At 51.5% G+C, this 17,138-nt stretch overlaps 1 protein-coding gene across 1 annotated transcript in view; it reads left to right on the top strand.

Annotated features, from left to right (window-relative positions):
• LOC140717863 (autophagy-related protein 2 homolog A-like) overlaps positions 1-17,138 on the top strand; it is a 319,916-nt gene that overhangs the window by 53,881 nt on the left and 248,897 nt on the right. Inside the window, 4 exon segments of the mRNA XM_073031584.1 lie at positions 5,033-5,194; positions 6,705-6,801; positions 15,346-15,507; positions 16,756-16,907. Coding sequence (XP_072887685.1) covers positions 5,033-5,194; positions 6,705-6,801; positions 15,346-15,507; positions 16,756-16,907 — 573 coding nt within the window.

Below are 17,138 nucleotides of genomic sequence, written 5' to 3'. Positions count from 1 at the left end.
ATTCATGAAGACCAATGTGCCAAAAGCTTTCTTTACAACCCCGTCCACCTGTGACGCCACTTTCAATGAATGATGGACCTGTATTCCCAGACCCCTTTGTTCTACCGCACTCCTCAGTGCCCGACCGTTCACTGTGTGAGACCGACCCTCCTGAAGTGCAATACCTCACACTTGTCTGCGTTGAATTCCTTCTGCCGTTCTTCTGCCTGTTTTTCCAGCTGGTCCAGATCACTCTGCAAGCTTTGGTCTTTTCGCTCTCCACCACAGCCCCACTCTGTCGTATATGCCTCCATCATCACCCTTACAGCTCATTCCAGACATCCACCACTCTACCGCCTAACCAAAAATAGCCCCGTCCACACATCTCCTTTGAGTTTAACCCCTGTCAGCTTAAAAGCTTGCCCTGTGAGACGAGGCATTTCCACCCTGGGGAAAAGATATCAGCTGTCTGCTCTACCTGTGCCTCTCATCATCTGTTTCAGATCTCCCCCCCCTGTTTGAACAGAAAACGCAGGGACACTCTGGGTCAGGCAGCATCTGCGGGAGGGGGTGGGCTGGTGAGGAGGCGGTGTTAACGGCGCAGCTCGGTGAACTGGGAAAGGGAGGGTGGAGGGTGGAATGGGCTTGTTTAAGGTGGCAGAAGGGAGAACAGAGGGAATGTCTTTGAAAGGGGGTGACCATGCTGTCCAGGTGACAAAGCCATGTTAGACATAGAGTGGGGGCGGGCTGGAATCTCGGATGGCGTGCTGGATGCAGTGACTTGCTTCCGAAAAGCACCTAGGGGAGTGTGTGAATTGCCGAGGAAGAGAAGCGTGTAAGGTGAGGTTGGACAAACTTGGGGGAGGCCCCCCACAAAGTTCAAAGTAAATTTATTATCGAAGAATGCACTTTTCACCATATACAACCCTGAGATTCGCTTTCTTTCTACTTTATCGTCACCAAACAATCGATGCTAGAGCGTACAATCATCACAGTGATACTTGTTTCACTTTGTGCTCCCTGAAGTACAAATCAAAGTAAATATAATAAAAATTTAAATTATAAATCATAATTAGAAAATAGAAAAGGGAAAGTACGGTAGTGCAAGTCAGGTCCAGATATTTGGAAGGTACGGCCCAGATCCGGGTCAGGATCTGTTCAACAGTCTTATCACAGTTGGAAAGAAGCTGTTCCCAAATCTGGCCATACGAATCTTCATGCTCCTGAACCTTCTCCCGGAGGGAAGAGGGACAAAAAGTGTGTTGGCTGGGTGGGTCGTGTCCTTGATTATCCTGGCAGCACTGCTCCGACAGCGTGCCGTGTAAAGTGAGTCCAAGGACGGAAGATTGGTTTGTGTGATGTGCTGGGCTATGTTCATGATCTTCTGCGGCTTCTTCCAGTCTTGGACAGGACAACTTCCATACCAGGTTGTGATGCACCCTAGGAGAATGCTTTCTACGGTGCACCTATAAAAATTAGTGAGGGTTTTAGGGGACAGGCCAAATTTCTTCAGCTTTCTCAGGAAGTAAAGGCGCTGGTGGGTCTTCTTGGCAGTGGACTCTACTTGGTTAGACCAAGTCAGGTCATTTGTGATATTCACCCTGAGGAACTTGAAGCCTTTGACCTGTTCCACCTGCGTACCACCGATGTAGATGGAGAAGAATGCTTTCTTGCGAGCATTCACAGTAGAACAAAGAAATACAACAGAATCAATGAAAAACTACACACAGAGATGGACAAACACCAAAACCAACCCAAATTTGTCCAGTTGCTCCATATAGCCTTGCCTTGCTTGGCGATTCACAGACTGGTCTGGAGCATGAGTTCCCAACCTGGAGTCCGTGGAATGAAAAATGTTGAACCTCTATTCCACTGGTCTAGATGCTTATATATTGTCAGTCAGCCTCAGGCAGCATGTTCCAAATTCCAGCCCCCCTCCCCCTCTGTCACCTCAACAGCCGTGGTCTCCCCCCTCAAAGCATTCCCTCTGTCACCTGAAACAAACCTACGCTCCTTTCCCAGTTCACTGACCTGCAGCATTAACACTGCTTCTCCCTCCGCAGATGCTGCCCGACCCGCTGGGTGTCAGGGTAGGCGTGTGTTAAGTTCTGAGTCACTAAGCTGGTAGAGAGAGGAGATTGGAAACTGAGGCACAATTCCATTAGGATTGTCCTGATGGTCATCATTATGTGCTGTGTTGTATGATGTGGGTGATCATGGTCTTTCCAGATGTCCTTGACAGATATTTCTGCACAAGTGGTTTGCCATTGTCTTCTTCTGGGCAGCGTCTTTACAAGACAGATGACCTCAGTCATTATCAACACTCGTCAGAGATTGTCTGCCTGGTGTCAGTGGTCACATAACCAGACAGACATACTTTATTGATCCCGAGGGAAATTGGGTTTCATTACAGTCGCACTAACCAAGAATAGTATAGAAATATAGCAATATGAAACCATAAATAATTAAATAATAATAAGTAAATTATGCCAGGACTTGTGATCTGCACCGGCTGCTCATACATCCACCACCTGCTCCCATGGCCTCACGTCACCCTGATCGGGGGCTAAACAGGAGCTACACCTTGCCCAAGGGTGACCTGCAGGCCAGCGGAGGGAAGGAGCACCTTACACCTCCTTTGGGTGAGACGTAACTGCAGGGACTAGCCTCGCTGTAGGGATCGAGTAAGCAGGCAGCAGTGCTCATCGGCTGTAGCCATTGCAACCACTTGGGCCAGAGGTCAAAGTCTCCCCAGGCTTATCTTCACGTTTCCTGGGGTCCGGTGTCAGTCTTGGACTGTTTTGTCACAAATTCATCTTCGTCATGGGCAGGTTATCGAAAGTATGTGACTGAGACTGGGAGAGTGTCGTTAGTCTGGAAGGTTCAAAATTCAGAATAAATTTGTTATCAAAGTATGAATTTGTCACCATACACCACCCTGAGATTTGTTTAGTTGCAGACATTCACAGGAGAAATGAACTGCAGTAGAATTTAAAAAATAACAAAAAGCCGGACAAATAACCAAAACAATACAAATGAAAATAATACTGAGAACATAGTCACTGAATCGGCTCATTGTAGTGAGGTTATCCTCACTGGTTCAGGAGCCTGATGGTTGAGGGGTAATAACTGTTCCTGAACCTGGTGGTGTGGGACCTGAGGCTCCTGTACCTCCTTCCTGATGGAATCAGTTCAGAGTTGAGGTTATCCTCACTGGTTCAGGAGCCTGATGGTTGAGGGGTAATAACTGTTCCTGAACCTGGTGGTGTGGGACCTGAGGCTCCTGTACCTCCTTCCTGATGGAATCAGTTCAGAGTTGAGGTTATCCTCACTGGTTCAGGAGCCTGATGGTTGAGGGGTAATAACTGTTCCTGAACCTGGTGGTGTGGGACCTGAGGCTCCTGTACCTCATTCCCGATGGAATCAGTTCAGAGTTGAGGTTATCCTCACTGGTTCAGGAGCCTGATGGTTGAGGGGTAATAACTGTTCCTGAACCTGGTGGTGTGGGACCTGAGGCTCCTGTACCTCATTCCCGATGGAATCAGTTCAGAGTTGAGGTTATCCTCACTGGTTCAGGAGCCTGATGGTTGAGGGTAATAACTGTTCCTGAACCTGGTGGTGTGGGACCTGAGGCTCCTGTACCTCCTTCCCGATGGAATCAGTTCAGAGTTGAGGTTATCCTCACTGGTTCAGGAGCCTGATGGTTGAGGGGTAATAACTGTTCCTGAACCTGGTGGTGTGGGACCTGAGGCTCCTGTACCTCCTTCCCGATGGAATCAGTTCAGAGTTGAGGTTATCCTCACTGGTTCAGGAGCCTGATGGTTGAGGGGTAATAACTGTTCCTGAACCTGGTGGTGTGGGACCTGAGGCTCCTGTACCTCCTTCCCGATGGAATCAGTTTGGAGTTGAGGTTATCTTCACTGGTTCAGGGGCTTGATGGTTGAGGGGTAATAACTGTTCCTGAACCTGGTGGTGTGGGACCTGAGGCTCCTGTACCTCCTTCCCGATGGAATCAGTTCAGAGTTGAGGTTATCCTCACTGGTTCAGGAGCCTGATGGTTGAGGGGTAATAACTGTTCCTGAACCTGGTGGTGTGGGACCTGAGGCTCCTGTACCTCCTTCCCGATGGAATCAGTTCAGAGTTGAGGTTATCCTCACTGGTTCAGGAGCCTGATGGTTGAGGGTAATAACTGTTCCTGAACCTGGTGGTGTGGGACCTGAGGCTCCTGTACCTCCTTCCCGATGGAATCAGTGAGAAGAGAGTACGATGATGATGCACTGCTTGATGTAGATGTGCTCAATGGCGGGGAGTCTTCACCCATGATGGACTGGGCTGAGTCCACAACTTTTTCTAGGATTTTTCACTCTGCATCTAGAGAAATTTGGAAAGGATGCAGAGACAACTCGAGCTGGGACTGGAGGGCTCATGTTGTAAGGAGATTCTGGATGCGGTGGGACTGGAGTGTAGAGGCTGAGGTGTGACCATAGAGAGGTTTATAACGTCACGAGGAAATAAAGAAGGTCAATGTTGGGGAGAGGGGATGAGCCTGAAACTAGAAGGTATAGGTTTAAACGATGTTAGGGAATTGAATTTGATTCCTCCTTGATGCATGTAAAATGTGTAACAGAAAAAGGAAGTTTGTGTGTTAGCTTTGAATGTGGTAATGGCCTGATTTCCCCCTTACTGGCTGATATTTTGTCTCGACTCTGAACGCACATTGTTAAGGTTAGATACCGACGAAGGATGTTTTCCACCTTATACACCCGTCTCTAAACTACGTGTGTCTAGGACAAAGGTAACAAGAGATAAAATGGAAGTCTTGAAGGGTATAAAAGAAGGTGCAATCTCTTTCTGCACGGTGGAATCTTCTCAACTCCAGTGAGTACAGTCCCAGTGCCATTAAAACACTCTTCAATGTTAGCCCTTTCATCCTCGTGGACCCCCTGGACGTGGCAATCATTCCTGTAAATCAGAGTGATAGATGAAGCGTGCTTGCCCGATGCTCTGTGCTTTAAACTGTGCCGAACAGAACGTGTTGGCTATTTCTCCGCAGCAAGAGGAACTGAAAGCTGACCCCAGCCCCGACACGAGCAGCAGGCCTGCGGAGCGGAGGTCTGCAGTGGTGCCTTCTCAGCTGGTGCAGATCGGCAGCTGTACGGGCTGCGTGGAGATGACCATTAAGCTCAAGCAGAATGATGCTCTCCCTGGACCGAAGGTAACTGACAGACTGTACCGGCAGAGTGGTTTTTAAATTTAGGAATAGAGTTCATTTTGAATTATAGTAATAATCTGACTCTGATGAAAGAAATGAATGTGGCGGGTAGGTTAATGCAGCCATCTGTGCTGAAGGCATCATCGGTCATCTGTGACTCCACAGACAGAGTTCACTGTGCTCTTCTTGCGGCTCGCTGGCGGTCCCGGTTCCCCCCTCCAGGTCCTGATTCCTGTGTCCAGCACTACCAGCGAATTCCACACCTCCATGACCCAGCTCCATTCTTCTGGCTTTCCTTTTTACTTGCTGCGCCTGCACGCAGGCCTTCGGTGTACTGTCTGTAAATTTTCTGCACAGCATCTTTCTCTCATTCTGCTGTGTGCTGTTGCCCAAACTCCTGTGTTGGGAGTCTGTTCAACTGGATCTTCTGCAGTTACTGGAAGTCACACAAAGGACTGCACACAGCAAACTCAGCCTCTTCCCACCACCTTATTCTGGCATCTGCTCCTTTTCTTTCTGGTCCTGATGAAGGGTCTCGGCCCATAACGCCAACTGGCTATTCCTCTCTGTAGATGCTGCCTGACCTGCTGAGTTCCCCCAATGTCTTGTGTGTGTGTTACTTCCACCCTGCCAGATAAGTGACGATCCACAAGGATCGCTACGTCTGTAATCCTCACCCCCAGGGTCTCCCAGAACTCTGCCTAGACCTGGATCACCCCAAACCCTGAGTGACTAGTGACTCCGAACCCCTCCAAGCCCCGGGTTGCTCCAGGAGCTGAATTGCCTTGGATCCAGTGACTCCGAACCCCTCCAAGACCCGGGTTACCCCAAGAGCTGAATTGCCTTGGATCCAGTGACTCCGAACCCCTCCAAGCCCCGGGTTACCCCAAGAGCTGAATTGCCTTCGATCCAGTGACTCTGAACCCCTCCAAGTCCCGGGTTGCCCCAAGAGCTGAATTGCCTTCGATCCAGTGACTCTGAACCCCTCCAAGCCCCGGGTTACCCCAAGAGCTGAATTGCCTTCGATCCAGTGACTCCGAACCCCTCCAAGCCCCGGGTTACCCCAAGAGCTGAATTGCCTTCGATCCAGTGACTCCAAACCCCTCCAAGCCCCGGGTTGCCCCAAGAGCTGAATTGCCTTGGATCCAGTGACTCCAAACCCCTCCAAGCCCCGGGTTACCCCAGGAGCTGAATTGCCTTGGATCCAGTGACTCCAAACCCCTCCAAGCCCCGGGTTACCCCAGGAGGTGAATTGCCCAAAAGCTCAGCTGGGAGATCCCAACGCCATTCATTCTTCCTGTCCAGTGCACCAGCTGTGTTGATTTGGGAAGGCTGCCATCCCGCCATTCCCTTTCCTCTCCTACTTCCGAGCTTGATCACTCCCAAATCCCTTTGCACCCCGGATTAGAAAATAGTCTGTGATTTAATTCCTTCTACCAAAGTGCGCGATCTCTGTGTGTTGCTCGCATTCGCCTGCTTGTTCTTCATTGACTGCTGTCACTTCTCCTTCCAGTTGGAACTGGACGGGAAGATGGGCGCACTGCACCTGTTCCTGAGTCCTCACCAGCTCTCCAACTTGACAGATCTTCTCGGCACACTTAGCCTTTCGGGTGAGTTTCACAGGAATATCAACTCTCTTGTGCAACCAAGAGCCGTCTCTGAAAGTGTCATAGAGTCCTACTGTTTGAAACAGGCCCTTTGGCCCACACAGTCTGTCCTCGCCCATTCACACGAATGCTGTTCTCCCCACGTTCCTATTGACTCGGCAGATTCTGCCGCCCACCCACACTCCACAGACAATTGACTGACGGTCCCCACTCATCATCGATCTGAGCACCAGGGTAGGGAGACATAGATGAAGAGTGAAGTTCCCTCTGCACCATCCCATCAGACAATCACAGGCGAGAAACTGAGTGAAGTTCTCTCTGCGCCATCCCACCACACACACTCCCGGGGTCAGACACAGACTGAATCTCCCTCCACACCGTCCCATCACACACTCACTGGGTCAGACACAGAGTGAATCTCCCTCCACACCGTCCCATCACACACTCCCGGGGTCAGACACAGAGTGAATCTCCCTCCACACCATCCCATCACACACTGCCGGGGTCAGACACAGAGTGAATCTCCCTCCACACCGTCCCATCACACACTGCCGGGGTCAGACACAGAGTGAATCTCCCTCCACACCGTCCCATCACACACTCACTGGGTCAGACACAGAGTGAATCTCCCTCCACACCGTCCCATCACACACTCCCGGGGTCAGACACAGAGTGAATCTCCCTCCACACCATCCCATCACACACTGCCGGGGTCAGACACAGAGTGAATCTCCCTCCACACCGTCCCATCACACACTCCCGGGGTCAGACACAGAGTGAATCTCCCTCCACACCGTCCCATCACACACTCCCTGGGTCAGACACAGAGTGACCCTCCCTCCACACCGTCCCGTCACACACTCCCGGGGTCAGACACAGAGTGAATCTCCCTCCACACCGTCGCATCACACACTCCCGGGGTCAGACACAGAGTGAATCTCCCTCCACACCGTCCCATCACACACTCACTGGGTCAGACACAGAGTGAATCTCCCTCCACACCGTCCCATCACACACTCCCGGGGTCAGACACAGAGTGAATCTCCCTCCACAAAGTCCCATCACACACTCCCAGGGTCAGACACAGAGTGAAGCTCCCTCCACACCGTCCCATCACACACTCCCTGGGTCAGACACAGACTGAATCTCCCTCCACACCATCGCATCACACACTCCCAGGGTCAGACACAGAGTGCATCTCCCTCCACACCGTCCCATCACACACTCCCGGGGTCAGACACAGAATGAAGCTCCCTCCACACCGTCCCATCTCACACACTCCCGTGGTCAGACACAGACTGAATCTCCCTCCACACCGTCGCATCACACACTCCCAGGGTCAGACACAGAGTGAATCTCCCTCCACACTGTCCCATCACACACTCCCGGGGTCAGACACAGAGTGAATCTCCCTCCACACCGTCCCATCACACACTCCCGGGGTCAGACACAGAGTGAAGCTCCCTACACCGTCCCATCACACGCTCACGGGGTCAGACACAGAGTGAAGCTCCCTCCACACCGTCCCATCACACACTCCCGGGGTCAGACACAGAGTGAAGCTCCCTCCACACCGTCCCATCACACACTCCCGCGGTCAGACACAGAGTGAATCTCCCTCCACACCGTCGCATCACACACTCCCAGGGTCAGACACAGAGTGAATCTCCCTCCACACTGTCCCATCACACACTCCCGGGGTCAGACACAGAGTGAATCTCCCTCCACAACGTCCCATCACACACTCCCGGGGTCAGACACAGAGTGAAGCTCCCTCCACACCGTCGCATCACACACTCCCGCGGTCAGACACAGACTGAATCTCCCTCCACACCGTCGCATCACACACTCCCGGGGTCAGACACAGAGTGACCCTCCCTCCACACCGTCCCATCACACACTCCCGGGGTCAGACACAGAGTGAAGCTCCCTCCACACCGTCCCATCACACACTCCCGGGGTCAGACACAGACTGAATCTCCCACCACACCGTCGCATCACACACTCCCAGGGTCAGACACAGAGTGAATCTCCCTCCACACCGTCCCATCACATACTCCCGGGGTCAGACACAGAGTGAATCTCCCTCCACACCGTCCCATCACACACTCCCGGGGTCAGACACAGAGTGAATCTCCCTCCACACCGTCCCATCACACACTCCCGGGGTCAGACACAGAGTGAATCTCCCTCCACACCGTCCCATCACACACTCCCGGGGTCAGACACAGAGTGAAGCTCCCTACACCGTCCCATCACACGCTCACAGGGTCAGACACAGAGTGAAGCTCCCTCCACACCGTCCCATCACACACTCCCGGGGTCAGCCACAGAGTGAAGCTCCCTCCACACCGTCCCACCACACACACCTGGGGTCAGACACAGAGTGAAGCTCCCTCCACACCGTCCCATCACACACTCCCGGGGTCAGACACAGAGTGAAGCTCCCTCCACACCGTCCCATCACACACTCCCGCGGTCAGACACAGAGTGAAGCTCCCTCCACACCGTCCCATCACACACTTCCGGGGTCAGACACAGAGTGAAGCTCCTACACTGTACCGTCACACACTCCTGGGGTCAGATACAGAGTGCAGCTCCCTCTGTAGTATCTCATCATACACAGTATAGAGGGAGCTTCACTCTGTACCTCACCCCGGGAGTGTGTGATGGGACGGTGTGGAGGGAGATTCACTCTGTGTCTGACCCTGGGAGTGTGTGATGCGACGGTGTGGAGGGAGATTCAGTCTGTGTCTGACCGCGGGAGTGTGTGATGCGACGGTGTGGAGGGAGCTTCACTCTGTGTCTGACCCCGGGAGTGTGTGATGGGACGGTGTGGAGGGAGCTTCACTCTGTGTCTGACCCCGGGAGTGTGTGATGGGACAGTGTGGAGGGAGCTTCACTCTGTGTCTGACCCCGTGAGCGTGTGATGGGACGGTGTAGGGAGTTTCACTCTGTGTCTGACCCCGGGAGTGTGTGATGGGACGGTGTGGAGGGAGATTCACTCTGTGTCTGACCCAGGGAGTGTGTGACGGTACAGTGTAGAAGGAGCTTCACCCTGTGTCTGGCCCCGGAAGTGTGTGATGGGACAGTGTAGAAGGAGCTTCACCCTGTGTCTGACCCCGGGAGTGTGTGATGGGACGGTGCGGAGGAAGATTCACTCTGTGTCTGACTCCGGGAGTGTGTGATGGGACGGTGTGGAGGGAAGTTCACTCTGTGTCTGACCCAGGGAGTGTGTGATGGGACGGTGTGGAGGGAGGGTCACTCTGTGTCTGACCCCGGGAGTGTGTGATGGGACGGTGTGGAGGGAGGGTCACTCTGTGTCTGACCCAGGGAGTGTGTGATGGGACGGTGTGGAGGGAGGGTCACTCTGTGTCTGACCCAGGGAGTGTGTGACGAGACGGTGTGGAGGGAGGGTCATTCTCTGTCTGACCCAGGGAGTGTGTGATGGGACAGTGTGGAGGGAGGGTCATTCTCTGTCTGACCCCGGGAGTGTGTGACGGGACGGTGTAGGAAGCTCTCTTCTCGAAAGCGCTATAGGGCTATTAAAATGAAAATTTCTCACATTTTAATTATTTCTTCCCCAATGCTGTTAACCTGTTCCACCAGTCCCTCCCCCCCACCCCCCATCTGTTAGCTCAGCCAGTTTTTATAAAGTTGTTTACGTTGTAGATACGTGCAGGTATTTATGTATTTATGCACATTTTATTCCATACCTGTACTTCTGTCTTCATTTTTAAATAATTCTTTATCCTTTGTAATTGTTAAGTGTTGACATTTTTTGTCACATGTTGCACCCTGACCAACACACCACACAAATTCCTCATACCTGTATTTATATATATATATATATATATATATATATGTGTGTGTGTGTGTGTGTGTGTGAGAGAGAGAGAGATGCTTGATACTTGCTAATTTGATAGACCTCAATTAGGTCTCCCCTCAACCTCCACTGCTCCAATGAAAATAACCCGTTTGTCCAGACTTTATTGATGCCAAAGGAAATTGCACTGTCACAGTAGATTACAAGTGCACGGATATACAAATATTAGAAGAGAAGTATGAAAGAATTTTTAAAAAAGTCACCTTAAAAATAAGATGTACAAGATTTCCAAGGCAAAGGTTACAAGCTTTACAAGATTTCCATGTTCACACTAATAAGATGGTCGTGCAATATTATACACATTCACACTGTCCAGATAAGAAGTGATGGTAGTATTGCACAGGGTTTCCGTGATAGCAAGGTGTGGTAAACAGAGCTTAAACAGTCTGACAGGAGGGGGTCATCACGTCCCCGGCTGTAGGCTGACTCATTATAGAGCCTAATGGCTGAAGGTGAGAATGAGCTCATACAGCAGCGCAGTTGTCTCAGTCTGTTACTGAGAGTGTTCCTCTGTTCAGCCAAGGAGCCATGCAGAGGGTGAGAAACATTGTCCAGAATTGCCAGGATTTTCCGGAGGGTCCTTTGTTCTACCACGGCCTCCAGTGTGTCCGGTTTGACTCCTATAACAGAGCCAGACTCTCTAATCAGTTTATTGAGCCTGTTGGCATCCCCCGTGTTGATGCCATTGCCCCAGCACACCTCTGCATTGAGGATTGTACTGGTGACAACAGACTGGTACAACGTGTTAAGGGGAGGCCTGTATACTCCTAAGGATCTCAGTCTCCTCAGGAAGTAGAGGAGACTCTGGCCCTTCCTGAACACAGCCTCTGTGTTGGTGCTGCACTCAACTCTGTCATCCAGGTGCCCCCCCAGGGAAGTGTGAGTCCTCACCATCAGTAATAACAGGGAGTAGTGCAGGCTTTGTCTTCCTAAAGCCCATCACCGACTCCTTTGTTCCACTGGTATTGAGCTGCAGATGATTCAGCTCGCACCGTTCAGAGAAGTCCTCTGCCAGGGCCCCGTGTTCATCCTCCTGCCTTCCCTCAACTAGTGCTGAGTCATCAGAGAATTTCTGCAGATGACATGACTCAGTGTTGTATCTAAAGTCTGAGGTTATACAGGGTAAGCAGGAAGGGCCCCAGCGATGCTTATAGCCATGTCTGACACACAGCTCTGAGGCAGCACAAACTCTGGACTGCCAGTCAGGGAGTCCATTATCCAGGATAGAATGGAAGTGCCAACCTTCGGAGGCTCTCCAGCTGGGCTGATTGAAGCCAGTGATGTCCTCCGTCCCTCCCCCCGTTTCCCCCGTGCCTCCCTGCGTGTCCCCGTCCCTCCTCCCCCCCCCCCCCCCGTGTCCTCCGCCCACCTCCCGTGGGTTACTCTGCCCAAGCTTGTTCTCCAGCACACTCCTGGGTTCCTCTTCAGCCACCTTGATCTTCTCCTTTAGCTCCCTCTGCGCATGTTTAACGTCTCGTTCTAGCTCATGCCCTCAAATCTGTTCCTCATCCTGGTGAAGCTGCCCTGCACCTCCTTCCACACTGCTCTCCACGTTTTATACAGCTGCAGTGTGACTGACGGCTTTTCTACTCCAGGATCTGCACAGCGAGGGCAAGCTCACCGTATGGCTTATTCACCATCCCAGTCACTTCCAGGGAGCTGTGGGCTTGTTCCCCAAGGTTCGGCCATGCCCTGCCCATATCTCCAGTGGGTCTACGTCTTGCTGTGTCCTTTCACCGCCTTCCTCACTATCCACAACTCTCCTGTACTCTACTGACTAATTTCATTCGTATGCCGTGGATTCGTATGGTTAATTGGGGACCAGTACTGCTGCAAGCTTTGATATCCTTCCTCGCTGTCCACTAATCAGAATCAGGTTGATTATCACTGGCATGTGTCGTGAAATTTGTTAACTTTAGCAGTCCTGATGAAGGGTCTCGGCCAGAAACGTTGACCGTTTACTCTTTTCCATAGACGCTGCCTGGCCTGCTGAGTTCCTACAGTGTTTTGTGTGTGTTGCTACCACTCTCTTGCTTTCTTCCTTGAAAAAGTTTGATCAGACACAAAGTCATGTTGACTGCCCCTAACCAGTCCCTGTCTACCCAAACAGAGTGGAATCCAGTTGTGGCCCAATTAAGCAGCTGCATCAATTAACTGAATTTTCATGGAATTAATTTAAAAAAGATGAAATATCTGTGACATGACTTCCCAACTTTTGTGCTCTACACCCTGACCAACTTGTTCTTGGGCCCTCAGCTCCCGGTGGGGCACAGACCATTGATGACCGTCCATCTCCGTCGCTCACAGTCTGGTTGGAGTTCATCAATGTTTCTGTAATCCATTGTATCCCCTGTAGAGCTTCACCACAGCCCCTACCTGTATCCACCTCTCACAACAGGTTGGACTTTGACCAGATTTGCCAAGTTCTAGGGCATTGTTATATCCTCCCTGGATTCCGGTCAAATTTGCAGTGGAGTAAATGAGGCGTCAGAGAGTAAATAGCAAAATCCCATGAAAAGGTAACGAGGTTGACTATCATTCAACGATACATGAATGCCCATGAATACAGCCAGAAGCAACTCTGGGGCCAAGGTGCAAAACACAGTCGCATGCAGCTCAGGGCACATATGAGATATCAGAAAAGTGCAGTCACACGTGAAATCTAGGAACGTTGCAGCAGTCTGCAATCGAATGCAATACAGCTTGTCTTCTGCTGAGTGAACACTGGGGGGCAGCATCCTCCCCACCAGCAATGTCCTCTGATCCTAAACTCTCTTACTACATGAAACATCCTCTCCACATCCACTCTATCTGTGTCCTCTGGTCCTAGACTCCCCCACTATAGGAAACATCTTCTCCACATCCACTCTATCTGTGTCCTCTGGTTCCAGACTCCCCCACTATAGGAAACATCTTCTCCACATCCACTCTATCTGTGTCCTCTGGTCCTAGACTCTCCCATTTATAGGAAACATCCTCTCCACATCCACTCTATCTGTGTCCTCTGGTCCTAGACTCCCCCACTATAGGAAACATCCTCTCCACATCCACTCTATCTGTGTCCTCTGGTTCCAGACTCCCCCATTATAGGAAACATCCTCTCCACATCCACTCTATCTGTGTCCTCTGGTCCTAGACTCCCCCACTATAGGAAACATCCTCTCCACATCCACTCTATCTGTGTCCTCTGGTCCTAGACTCCCCCACTATAGGAAACATCCTCTCCACATCCACTCTATCTGTGTCCTCTGGTCCTAGACTCCCCCACTATAGGAAACATCCTCTCCACATCCACTCTATCTGTGTCCTCTGGTCCTAGACTCCCCCACTATAGGAAACATCCTCTCCACATCCACTCTATCTGTGTCCTCTGGTCCTAGACTCCCCCACTATAGGAAACATCCTCTCCACATCCACTCTATCTGTGTCCTCTGGTCCTAGACTCCCCCACTATAGGAAACATCCTCTCCACATCCACTCTATCTGTGTCCTCTGGTCCTAGACTCCCCCACTATAGGAAACATCCTCTCCACATCCACTCTATCTGTGTCCTCTGGTCCTAGACTCCCCCACTATAGGAAACATCCTCTCCACATCCACTCTATCTGTGTCCTCTGATCCTAAACTCTCCTACTACAGGAAACATCCTCTCCACATCCACTCTATCTGTGTCCTCTGGTCCTAGACTCCCCCACTATAGGAAACATCCTCTCCGCATTCACTCTATCTGTGTCCTCTGGTCCTAGACTCCCCCACTGTAGGAAACATCCACTCCACATCCACTCTATCTGTGTCCTCTGGTCCTAGACTCCCCCACTATAGGAAACATCCTCTCCACATCCACTCTATCTGTGTCCTCTGGTCCTAGACTCCCCCACTATAGGAAACATCCTCTGTATCTGTGCCCTCTGCTCCGAGACTGGGCTGAAGGACCTGTTTTCTGTGGCGGATAACTCCAGGCTCAATTCCGTATTGTCAGAACTCATTCAGTACAGTCAGGAGAGTGAACCCTGTCACCTCTCTTGGTCGGGATCTCTGCGAATAGAGAACTGCATGTATGTATATAGCTGGGGTGTGTAAGACTTGCACAGAAATTACTACCGCTGCAAGAAAAAGAACACCAAATTTCCTGACGTGTGTGAGTGATGATAAACCTGATTCTGATCTGGGTCTCTATTGTGGACTGAGAGTGGGAAGGGGTCAGGGAGAGGGGAATCATGGTTGGGAAAAGGGGAAGGGAGAGGGGAGGGAGCGGGAAGCACCAGAGAGACATTCTGTAATGATCAATAAACCAATTGTTTGGAATCAAATGACCTTGCCTGGTGTCTCAGGGCTGGGTGTGTCTGTACCCGCCCCTGACACTCCGTCCCTGCCCCCTGTCCCACACCCCTCCCACGGCGCTCCACCCTCACTATTCCCAACACCCTTTGCTTCTGCTAGTTCAGTCTCTCATTGAGTCTGCTCCACCATTCCATCACGTCTGATTTATTTTCCCTCTCAACCCCATTCTCATGCCTTCTTCCTGTAACCTCTGACACCTTGACTTATGAAGAACCTATCAACCTCCACTTTAAGTACACCCAACGACCTGGCCTCGCATTGGACGGTGTTGTAACCACTGCGTTTCCTCCATTTTGCCCACCTCCCTTCCCCTGCTGCAGAAGTGAGTGGATTGACGGAAAAGCTGAGCAGGAGTCGGCCGCTCGACCCCGAGGATTTCAAATTGATTGAGCAGGACCTCAACAAGCAGCTTCACTCGGGCCAGAGCCTGGCGCGTTCCCGGGCCGAAGAGTTCGAATTGCTCACGGGCACCGAGAACGGGGGTAAGGCCTGTCCTCGAGCTCGGTTAGCAGGGCTGGGCTTTGGAGGGAGCTCCCTTCCCAGGCATGAGCACCATATTGTTCCAAATCCTCTCCTGAAACATTGTCAGATTCTGAAGGGAGGGTGGGGAAACACGGTGGCAGAGGCTGTCTAGGCTCGGATTGGGGTTCCTTAGCAAGGATATTGGGTGGGCCAGTCAGGCACTAACTTTCACAGCCAGTAAGCCGCTGGGGGCACGAGAGAAATACAGAGCAACACACACAAAATGCTGGAGGAGCTTAGCAGGTCAGAAAACATTGATGAAAATGAATAAACAGGTGACGTTTTGGGCCGTGACCCTTCTTCAGGACTGGAAAGGAAGGGGGCAGAAGCCAGAGGAAGTTGTTGGGGAGGGGGAGGAGTTCAGGTGGCAGGTGAGGCCAGGTAAGGGCTAAGACATAGGAAGGGGAATGAAATGAAAAAACTGGGAGGTGCTTGGTGGAAAAGGTAAAGGGCTCTGACGGTATCTGAAAGGAGAGGAGAGTAGACCATGAGGGAAAGGAGGGAGGAGGTGATAGGTAGGTGAGGGAAAAGAATGGGTAAGAGGGGAGCCAAACTGGAGTCCTTTCCAGCCCTGATGAAGGGTCTCAGCCCTGTTTGTTCCTGTCCATGGATATTGCCTGAACTGCCGAGTTCCTTCAGTATTTAATGTCTGTCCCTCTGGATTTCCAGCATCTGCAGAATCTCTTGTTGTTGAGGGATTGTAGGTGGTTCAGGTTGAAGCCCCGTGTCAGGACCGAGAGTGAGTGGCTGGTAGAAGGAAGGGAGGTGGAAGTGCTGAGACGAGGGTGAGCAGGCGAGGGATGAAGGATGGAGGTTAAGAGAATGTGGAGCATCAGTACATTGAGATTGTAGAACAGAACGTTCAGAGTCCATATTCTGCTGCTCGACCAGCTGTTTGTACGTGGCTCCAGATTCCAGTGTCTGCAGCCCCTTGCGTCTCCAAGCCTACCAGCCAGATGGCTCCTACTATCCAGTCGCACTTCCCTACCACGAGCGTTGACTGCTCAGGAAATAATCTGATGCTGGAATTCTGTGGCACCGTAGTGAGCCACATTTCCGAATCCTCGCCTTGTCTCTGACCGGCTGACTCATCGGGGAGAGTTTCACTGCTTCGGATGGAAGGGGGCTGCGATGGTTGTTGGGGTGAGGTGTGTGAGTGAAGCTTTGGTGGTCGCCTCGTGTCCATAACGTCCTGTTCCCTTTGCCAGTGACTTCAGAGATGTTCTTCTCCATGGCCCCAATGACGAGCAGTGTGGCCTCCGTGCAGACGGTGAGCGAGATGTCAGAGGTGGACCTGGGAGGCTCAATGTACAGTGATTACAGCAGCTGCCCTCTGCAGGCACCCTCGCTGGGCACAGGCGTGAGTACACTACAGCTTCTTTGTGCGCGGCAAATGGCTCGAATTCTCTACCCTTCGGGGTTTTCGAATGATTGAGGAATTGAGAGCTAAGGGGAATTGGCATGGTAAGAGCAGGGAAACAGCGCTTAAGGCCCTTCAAGTTCTACCACCCATTGACACTAATCCCTACTCTAATTAAATTAATCCGAGTTTATTCCAACATTCCCATCAAATTCCCTAGATTTTACCTTT

The sequence above is a fragment of the Hemitrygon akajei genome, chromosome 28 (assembly GCF_048418815.1).
Source record: "Hemitrygon akajei chromosome 28, sHemAka1.3, whole genome shotgun sequence".
Classification (NCBI taxonomy): Eukaryota; Metazoa; Chordata; class Chondrichthyes; order Myliobatiformes; family Dasyatidae; genus Hemitrygon; species Hemitrygon akajei.
This window is presented reverse-complemented; position numbering and strand designations above follow the sequence as displayed.